Below are 10,334 nucleotides of genomic sequence, written 5' to 3' on the forward strand. Positions count from 1 at the left end.
ATGTTGGCAATAGCTAGGACACTGGTCCCGTGGTCATTCTTGCACTTGGAATCCTGACTCTTGCATACCAATGTGCTGGCTGCTCGGTTCTGCCCAGAAGCTACAAATAGGTGGGCCATGAGCCGGGCTCAACAGAGAAGAAAAAATCAAGTTGAATCACTGGGAGGCACATTTTGTTTTTTAAAGGGGAAAGGATACTTTGGTTCCCAAGCAGGAAGTGGGTGGGACAGGCCTTTGGGTGCTTTAGGTAGCCCCATTCAGCCAGTATTTAATACTCTACAAGGCACTTTTCAGACCCACTTGCTGAAAACATCCTTGGAGGTTGGTGGTGGGGCCAGTGGTCGCCCATTTAGCAGATGAGGAAAGTGAAGTAAAGAAGCCTTGACTCAGGATCCCTCTGCCTTTCTCAAGTTCAGGAAGCTTGGGTCACCTATTACATAAAACCTTCCTTGTCCAGAATTAGAATGAGTGAGATTGGAATGGCTTAATCTTAAAGGGGTGGATTGGAGTATCAAGGTAAAAATCAAGGAAACCTATTGTCCAGGAATCATTAGAAACAAGAGGCACCTGGTGATTTGGGACCTTTGGAGAAGACATTTGCACTGACTGGCCCCGATAACTCTACTAGTCTTAGAATGCCTTTACACCTTTAAGTACACAGCCTTCCTGGGAAATTAGGCCAAAGTCTAATCCAGGAGAAATGGGTATCTGTCCTTTTCTCCTGTCTTTGACTGCCTAATCAATTTGGAAGCTGCTCTTCACTTGACCCACGAGTCTCCATTCCCCCTATGGTATAGGCTAATGAGCCTGGGGCCAGGGGACCTCAGTCCTGGTTTTGACTCTGTCATTATCTAGCTGCCTGTGGCCCTGGGTGTATCATCCTCTTGGAGAAGAATATAAAATGATAGAGTTGAGGCATCTTGGTGTAGTGGGAAAAGCAGCTGGCCTCTGGAGGCAGAGAATAGGGGTTCAGATCATCCCTTAATCTCCCTGAGCCTCAGATTTTTTTGTCTGTAAAATGGAGAAACTGGATTGAATGCCTTCTGCGGTCCTTTTGAATCTGAATTCTATCATGCTATGATTTATTAAAGCCCCTTCCAGCTCTAGAACCTGTGTATTCCTATCAACTGAGTAGTTATCATAATAGTAACATTTCTGAGTCTCAATTTCCTCGTCTGTCAAATGGGACCGATAAGTCCTGCCCAACCTGCCTCTCAGGAATTTTTGTGAAGTTCTAGTGAGTGATTGACAGTCCTGCACCAGGGACATAAAGGGAAATTATCGTGTATGCCCTTGGCCCAAAGGTCTCCAGGTGTAGAAGGTTCAGCTTGGCTTATTCATCCTCCAAGCAGGTTTTGGCCCTGCTGGTATCAGGCAGACAGGTCTAGCTGTACCAATACCCAAAACTGGTGCTATCTTTTCTGGAGATGTTTGCGGGGTTGGGGCAGGGAGGAATCCAGAGATGGTGGGCCCAAGTCACTGGCAAGAGCCAAGGTGAATCATCACATTGGATGTGTACAGAGCACAAGAGCTATGCTGCTGCAGAAAAGCAGCATATTCACCTTCCTTGTTCCTGTTGACCAGAGCTTCCATAAGAGGGTAAGCAAGAGGAAGCCAGATCTGAGTCTGGGCCCAGCTAGTTGTGAGAGCCTGTTTCTGGGGGAAGCTCCAGAAATAGCCTGGGTGGGGGGGACATGGACCATAGCCCATGTCCAGATGGACTCTGAAATATTCCCTCCATTATAGGCATCAATGCACATGTGTCTCATCTCTGTGTATGTGTTTTATATACAAGAGGTGAGAGAGTTGTAATCTCACTTTAAATGACTTCTCCCTCTAGCAGCCTGTGTTTTATGAATGACTCTAGTGTCTTCTCTGATCTTTTCTCTGCCAATGGTGGCAGCAAGAAGCTGCATGGAAAGCTCTGGTACTGGGCTTGGGAGGGCAGGGCTTATAACAACAGCATGAGAAGCAGCCCCTGTGACCTTTTTGGGTTGGAGGAGTAAGACCAGCCAGGGGACATGTCCTGCGGTGTTTTAGGCAGTGGCCTGACCTAAAGCACCAAAATGCATCCATGCTGGCTCAGCAGCAGCAATACCCACAGCACACACACACACACACATCACTCTCTGCCCTTCTTGTTTCCAGGGAAGATCAAAATAGAAGTGCTGGATCCAATCAAGACAGAAGGCCTGACAGTGACTGACATCCCAGAATTGCTAGAGAACTGCCGTTCTGTCATGAGAGAGGCCTTTTTCAGACTGTCTGACAAGCTGAATGAAAATGGGATCAATGGCCCAACCTTGCAGCCTGTGCAGTAGCCCTAGGCACCATCCCCGGTCCCTCTGCCCAGGGTGAGAGAGGATGAAGAGAGGCACCTCCCCTTCCTGTTGCCAAATGTCATGGTTTCCGCATCCCTGGTGCCTCCCCTCAGCTTTCATTCTGGGTCACCCTCTCTGAAGGCTCTCTTAACCATCTACCTTTGGGCATTCCTTCCCTTGACAGCCATGATTGTGGTTTCTACACTATGCCTTCCCCCCCCCCCCCCCCCCCTAATCCTCCCTATGTTGGGCCCTGAGACACAGTCTCTCCTTTGTCCCACATGCTGAGCAGTGAGGTCCTATGCTGTGAGTGACCCTTACTAGGAGAAGCAGATTACTATTTCTCTGGAGCTTGTGGCCTTGTCCAGGTGAATGAATGACTTTTGGGGAGAACGGGGTAAACCCACCTGTCTTTTGGGGACAGTATGGTCTGACTCTGAAGTTAACATCATACCCCATTGTCCTTACTCTGCCCACTGTCCAACTCAGGTGTTAGGAACATGTCCTTCCAGGCTGCCGTTGGCACAGCAGGTATGAAAATGCCCAAGCTTCTTCTTCCCTCTTCTCTGAGCCTTTCTGTCTCTTATGACTTGAGTCCTGGCACTCTGGAGAGCTACCAAAGAATCCCCCTGGATGGACAGGCAGCCTATGCTTCTGACAAGGGCCAAGACCCCCTTTGGAGATGCTTGAATTCCCAGAGACACAGAGGTGGTACAGCCTTGTCCCTGAATTCCCTGCTTGGTTATTCCTGGTACACTGACAGAAGTACTTGGGTGAATGGTGGTGAAGAGAAATCTACTTTATGTTAGCTTTCTTACAGCAGTGGGCCAGGGCACACAGTTCAGAATGCTCTCCTTGTATATAAAGAGACCCTGTTGCTTCTTAGATTGTGGCCAAGGAGAGAAGTAAGAATGGGTGGAGCAATGAGTTCCTCTGTGACCCAGGAGAGCTGGGCCTGCCCTCAGTCCTTGGACGTAGCTGGCCTGGTACAGAAGCTGGCACTCTGAAGACTGGGGCAAGGAAAAGTTCCCCACAGCTAGTGGGGTTATTGGGGAGGTTGGGGGTTCAGTGGATAGCCTGGGATTCTTCCCAAGCTAACTTAAGTTAGCCAGTCATAGGAGATAAACTGGTGAGCGCATTGACTTTTTCTTGTGCTAAGTCTGAATGTCATCTCTGATAGCAGAGACGCTAGGTTGGCACCCCGGAGGGAACAAAGTCCAGACCTTTGCTCCTTTGCTAGGGCTACAGTGATGGCTTCCCCATCAGACTGCCCAGATGGGTCCTGAGGAACATGTGTAGGGAGAAGCGCTCACGTCAGATGTTTCCTTGAATCTGGACTTACCAGGCAGCCTTTTGGGGGTAGTCTTTCAGGCTGAGGAGGCTGAGGGAGGAAGGCAGGCAGGGCTAGCACTCTGGGTCTTTCCTGATGCTCATGTTTCAGAGGGGTCCTCCAGAGCTCAATGTCCCTCTTCTTTCTCAGTGTTTACAGAGAAGAAAAGGATGGGAATGGTGTGATTTATCATGGGGAGAGACAGTTGAAGTATCTTGCTCTAAGTGACCCAAAGTTTAAATCTAATAGCACTTTTACTGAGGAGGGGCAAGCCAGAGGAATCGAAGTGGGGGAGGGTGAGAGGGGGTTCTGGGGTCTCTGCAGCTCTGGGAGAACAGCAAATGGGGTCCATGGCTGCCTGGTGGGCTTCTCTTGGGAAAGTGCCTCTGCTAGTCAGGTCTAGTTTTGTGGAAAATGTACGTTTAATCTAAATTGCACAATTTTTGTTTTTCATAAAGCAATTATTTGAAAAGCTCTTTGAGTGGTAGTCACTTATGGGAATTTTTCTGGTAGTCAAAAAGGCTTAGGTTTGTATTTGCCCACTGCATCTCTTACGGTTTCCCTGGCTCCAAAGAACAAGGGGAGATTTGAGGGGGGTCCTGACTGAGTTTCTACGTCTAGTCTCGGCACTTTGGCCTTTTCTAGCTTCAGGCCCATGGGTGCAGTCCCAGAAAGATGGCTCATCCTGGGCTGGATGACCTAGATAATGCCACACTGAAAGATTTGGTGGGCCGCTGACTTCATTGGCTTATGGGGAACTCCCTGAGGAGACTCTCTCCACTGATTCAGGTGGCAATTAGTATCTTAAAGTATCTTAGTATCAGCAATTTAGTTTCTTAAAGAATTGCCTAGACCACTGAGACATTCGGTGACCTGCCCAGCTTCCCATATCCAGTGTATTTCAGAGGTGGGATTTTAACCCAGACCTTCCTGGAGGTCTCTATCCTCTGAGCCTCAGTACAGAACTGTCTAGAAGATCTGGGTTCAAGTTCTGCTTCTCATCACATGCTGGCTTTGAGACTCTGACCAAATCACTTAACCTCTCAGTGCTCTAGGCAAGTCTCAAACTCTTAAGTTGCAGAAAAGGTCCTATCTTTGTTGGGAGAAGAAGTCTCCTCATCTGGGAGTTCCCTCTGCCAATGAAATTCCAAGTCTAACCCCCTTATTCCATGTAGTATCGACTTCATTACCCATGCCCCAGAGATGGGTATGGACCATTCAGGCATAAACCTCATGCTTTTCAACTCTTTACATACAGAGTTGGATTTGATCTTGGGAAGAATCTGCATGTTCTTAAACACCAGAGGTATTGCTATCCATCTCCATTTTACAGATGAGGAAACTGAGACTTGGGTTTAAGGGACTTTCCCCAGCAAGTATCAGACGCAAGATTTAAAAAGTCAGTTATTACTGACTTGACATGCAGTCCCTCTCTATCACAGGCCAGCTGTCCTGAACTCTGCCCATATACACACACTACAACCTCAGGGGTGAGTCCTAGTACTCAGCCAAGCTTCTTGGTGTTCATGTGATTGGGTCATCATCTGGGATGTTCTCTCGAGAGATGGGCCATGTGCACAGCTCACCACTGTCCATTGCCATGTTGGCAGATGTGATCAGGCTCATTGTGAGATTGGCAAAGTTTCCTTCTGTCCTTTGCCCAACCCCACACTTTGTGACCTGCTCCTCTTGCCATCAGGAGAGTAACCTGGGAAGCATACACAGAGGTTCACTGGATTTAACATATACTGCTCTCAAAGGGCTTTTCATTTTTCAAAAGATGAACCTTTCAGTTTAATCTCTCTCTCTCTCTCTCTCTCTCTCTCTCTCTCTCTCTCTCTCTCTCTCTCTCTTTCTCACACTCACACACACACACACCCGCAAGCTCAAGAGAATTGCAAAGACGGGGTGGAGGGGGGAAGCAACACTTAACAATGATTATTTGACACACGCCCTTGGCAGAGTTCCGAATATAAAGAATAATGCATGTATACCACTCAGCTGTATAAGACTAAGCTTTGTTGTGACCCATTAGCTAATGAGTATTGAGGACCTATTAAGTGCCAGGTGTGCTGGTCTAGGAACTGAGGATGTAAAGACAAAAATTAGGTAGACCCTGCCATTCCCAATCAACAGATTTCATGTGTTGATATTAAAGTTTTCAATTGACTGCATTTATTAGGGACTTTTAGCCCATCAAAGGTATTGGATAATGCCTGTCATTGAGATAATATTCGTAAAACACCTGGCACATAGTAGGCACTTAATAAATGTTTATTCCCTCCTTTTCCCATCTGTATACTACTTCAAGATTAAAAGCCATTTTATGTGTGTTATCACCATTGGTAATGCTCATAAAACCCTGTGAAGTAAGGAATGTTGCTGTTACCTATTACTTAGGCTGCTAATACTTAGCCTAGATGGAAACCGAAGTTCAAACACACACAACTAGTAATTGTTGGAGGAAGGACTTAAGGACTTGTCTCCTAATTCCAAGTCTTGTATTCTTTTCCAGTATATTAGGCTTCCTACTCTTCGGAAGTGATAATTAGCACTAAGCATAATTGATCAACTTGCTAGATTCCCAACAGCTTTGATGTTCCAATAACCTCATAAGAAGAACACTGTCTCTCCCAGGTCAATTCTCTATTACCCCATCCATGATCTATCAACATTTGTTTTGCCATCTGCCAAGCAAACTGCATGAGGGGAGCTAAGGGACGTCTATGCAGGATGTCCCCAAGATGTTAGAATAGTCTTAAGCTATTTGAATTTATTATTCAACAACAGCAAAATCTTTGAAATGTGAGAAGTTATAAGCCTTGTCTAGTTTTCTTTCAGTGATTTACTTCGTGGTTGCATTTTCAGGAATGAAATGCTGCCCCAGAAAACATGGGACCTCCAGTTTTTTTCCTCTTTATGTGTTTTTTCCCCTCTGCAAACAAGTATTTATTTAGCACTTATTGTATGTCAGGCACTATTCTCGGTGCTGTTGATATAAAGATTAAAAACAACATTCTCTTTGCTGCCTTAAGAGTTTACTTTCAAGGGGTAGGGGAGAGATACAATACGCACACAGATAAAAGTATAAAACATGGTAGAGTGTAGCAGGGATGAAAGGGAGGAAGTACTGGAGTAATTTTCAGAGAGGATACTCAACTGCAAGGTGAAGGAGGGGGCGGTGAAGGGGCTCTTGGTAGCCTTCATAGAGGAGGTAGCACCAACATGGGAAGGAGGTTGGGGAGAGGCTTCATTTACATAGAAGATGCTGTAGGGAGAGAGGTGAGGTGCGAATTGCAGGCATGAAAGAAGTCAGTGCAAAAGCACAGGTAGAAGATGGGTGCAGTATGTGTGGAAAGGCCAGTTTGGCTGGATTTTAGTGTGGGAAGAGAAAACGATAGGCTGGGACCAGTTTTTCAAGGGCCTTAAAAGCCACCTAAACGCAGGAGTTTGTGTCTGGTCCTAGAAACAATAGGGAGCCACTAGAGTTTATTGAATAGGGATGTGATGATCAGATAATAGTTTAAGAAAATAATTTGCTTTGGCAGTTATGTGGAAGATGGACTGGAGCCTGGGGGCAGGGAGTTCAGATGTCCATAGATCATAGATGGGGTAATAGAGTTGGTGTAGGGAGGACCTTCCTGTCTTATCCAGCTTCTTCCCCTTCTCCCCAGTTTATTTTTTTTGAGGCAGTTGGGGTTAAGTGACTTGCCCAGGGTCACACAGCTAGTAAGTGTTAAGTGTCTGACGCCGGATTTGAACTCAGGTCCTCCTGAATCCAGGGCCGGTGCTCTATCCACTGTACCACCTAGCTGCCCCCTCCCCATTATATCAATGTCACATTACTGGGTTTCTTGAATAGCTTTAAGTCACAGCCCCATTATAACTTCCTGTCTTCCTAGCTCAAGATGTTCAGCCCTCTCATCTTAAGATCCCCTTTCGGAGGGAGATGTTACCCCTACTATATAACTGAGCCAAATTCTTTGACCCCTTACCTAAAAGTGCCTAATGAGTTTGTTTCGTAAGGCTTGGCAGCTTGGGAATTGGATAGTAGGCAATAAAAAAGTAGCCATTGACAAAGCACTTTATTTGTATCTAGAGTCTGAGAAAGAATTAGGAAGCCTAGGGTGTCCTGGCTTCTTATGAACACAGTATAAACATAACAAAAAAACAAAGGAAATTTGCAACTATTTCAACTTGAGCCAGGGTCTGAGAGTTGCACTTATACATCAATTTATGAAGGATATATAATTTTGTTAGCATATGACTTTCCATTGCAGAAAAACTCCACTAATGCTAATCATAACCCCTGTGAATTAGTCATTAACTATGGGTGGGAAAGACATTCAAGATCATCCATCCCAGTCCCCTCTGGCAGTCCGGTGAAACCTTATGGGTGCTTTCTCAGAATGTTTTTAAATGTATAACATGAAATACACAAGATTACAAAGGAAACCAAGTATGTTGGAATAAAGATGTAGGTTTTTCTTCCCATTGAAGTTAATAGATCCCCGCCCTGAAATCCACAGACCCTGGAGATCTGTATACCCCAAGTTAAGAACCCTTGATCTAGTCCTACCTCCAGGAACTGCAACCTACAGAGACTATGGTTTAGGATCATAGATTGAGAATTGGAAGGGAAATTTAGATGATCGGATCCATTTCCTTCGTGTTACAAATGAGAAAACTGAGGCCCAAAGAGGTTAAGTGACTTTGCCCTGAATCACAAAGCTAGCAGGTGTCTGAGGCAGGATTCAAACCCAGATCTTCCTGAATTTTGATCTAGCACCAAAGCCATTATACCACCTGGTTTCTTTCTTCCCATGGTCACCAAATAGCAAGTGGCAGAGCTGAGATTCAAACCCAGGACCACAGACTATAATGCTAATGTACTTTGCTTTCCACAGTGCGTTGCTGCCTCCACCCCCTCCCCGAGGCCCAAAGAGGTGGTGACTGCCCACAGTGTGGGATTCAAACCCAGGACTGTCCACTAGGCCAGGCTAATTTGTACTCTCCCTTTAACCTGTGTCCTAAGGGACAGAGAGGACCTGAATGCAAGTCCTAATTCTGACAAGTCATGACTTGTATGATACCTTAGGCATGTCTCTTCTCTCTGAGCTTCACTTCCCTCATCTCAGAAATGGAGATGACAATACTTGAAAGCACATCCCTTGCAGGGTTGTTGTGACAAAAGTGATTTGTAAAGGATAAAAAGGGAAGTGGTAGGATGGGGAAAATAATTTTGTACCAAATTTCTCAGATAAGGGTTTGATATCCAAAACATAGAAACAACAGAATACATATGCATGGGTGTGTGTGTGTATATGTGTGTGTGTGTGTGTGTGTGTGTGTGTATACGCATACACATGATTAACAGAAACAATGGAGTATATCTGTGTTAAGTTTTTTTTGTTTTGTTTTGATTTTTTGCTGGGCAGTGGGGGTTAAGTGACTTGCCCAGAGTCACACAGCTAGTAAATGTCAAGTATCTGAGGCCAGATTTGAACTCAGGTCCTCCTGAATCCAGGGCTGGTGCTTTATCCACTGCGCTACCTAGCCGCCCCCTGTGTTAAGTTATTTCAATCACATCTGACTCTGGCCCCTTTTGGTTTTTTGTTGTTTTGTTTGTTTGTTTGTTTGTTTGGCAAAGATACTGGAGTAATTTACCATTTTCTTCTCTAGCTCATTTTGCAGATGAGCAAACTGAGGCAAACAGGGTTAAATGACTTGCCCAGGGTCACACAGCTAATAAGTGTCTAAGGCCAAATTTGAACTCGGGTCTTTCTGACTCCAGACCTAGCACTCTATCTATTGCACCACCTAGCTGCCCTGCGAATGTGTTGTGTGCATAGATAGGTATATACATATGTGTATACCTATATATGACCAAAAGAAACCATTCCCTAGTAGATAAGGCAAATATATGAACAGTTCTCAAAAAGAATTGCAAACTATTAACTGTATGAAAGAATGCTCCAACTCAAAATAATTATGAGATTTCACCTCCTACCCTACAAATTAGCAAAGATGAAAAGATGGGAGCAGTCAATGTCAAAGGGTTTATAGGAAGATAGGCATAGTAATCCATTGTGCCTCGGTTTCTTCTTTTGTAAAATGGGAATAATAATAATATCTACTTCTAAGGGTATTTGTAAAGCCCTTAGCACGATGCCTGGCTTCTATCATTATAATCTATCATTATTATTATTGGAGCTGTAAATCAGTACAACAGTTTTGGAAAGCAGTTTGGAATTATGCCAAAGTAACCTCTCACCTAGAGATTCTACTACTAGACTTAGACCTAAGGAGGTTGTTGATAAGGAAAAAGGCCTCATATATGTGAAAATATTCATGGTAACATTTTGTGATAGTTAAGAACTGGAGACAAAGCAGATGTCTATCGATTGGGGGATGGCTAAACAAAATGTATGTGAATGTGATGGAGTGTTACTACCTCGCTATAAGAATGATGAATACAGAGAAGCATGGAAAGATTTACACAATTTGATACAGAGGGAAATAAGCAGAGCCAAGAAAATATGCCCAGTGTCAACTATGGAAGGGAAAGAACTACCACAAAGCAATAGAAAGTGAATGTTGCCTAGGTGGCACTGCGGTGGATAAAGCGCCGACCCTGGATTCAGGAGGACCTGAGTTCAAATCTGGCCTCAGACACTTAACAC

At 44.9% G+C, this 10,334-nt stretch overlaps 1 protein-coding gene across 4 annotated transcripts in view; it reads left to right on the top strand.

The window, feature by feature from the left end:
* The window catches only part of AGPAT2 (1-acylglycerol-3-phosphate O-acyltransferase 2), a 41,763-nt gene that overhangs the window by 19,333 nt on the left and 12,096 nt on the right, over nucleotides 1-10,334 (top strand). For 2 of the 4 annotated variants that reach the window (XM_043984180.1, XM_043984181.1), the window contains exon 6: nucleotides 2,149-2,354. The exons of 1 other annotated variant lie outside the window; for it this stretch is intronic. In XM_043984180.1, coding sequence (XP_043840115.1) covers nucleotides 2,149-2,321 — 173 coding nt within the window. In that variant the 3' untranslated portion in view covers nucleotides 2,322-2,354. Of the gene's footprint in view, nucleotides 1-2,148; nucleotides 4,124-10,334 lie in introns of those variants that run through there. One more of the 4 variants, XM_043984179.1, reaches the window with a different exon arrangement.

This window comes from Dromiciops gliroides, chromosome 2 (genome assembly GCF_019393635.1).
Source record: "Dromiciops gliroides isolate mDroGli1 chromosome 2, mDroGli1.pri, whole genome shotgun sequence".
Lineage (NCBI taxonomy): Eukaryota > Metazoa > Chordata > Mammalia > Microbiotheria > Microbiotheriidae > Dromiciops > Dromiciops gliroides.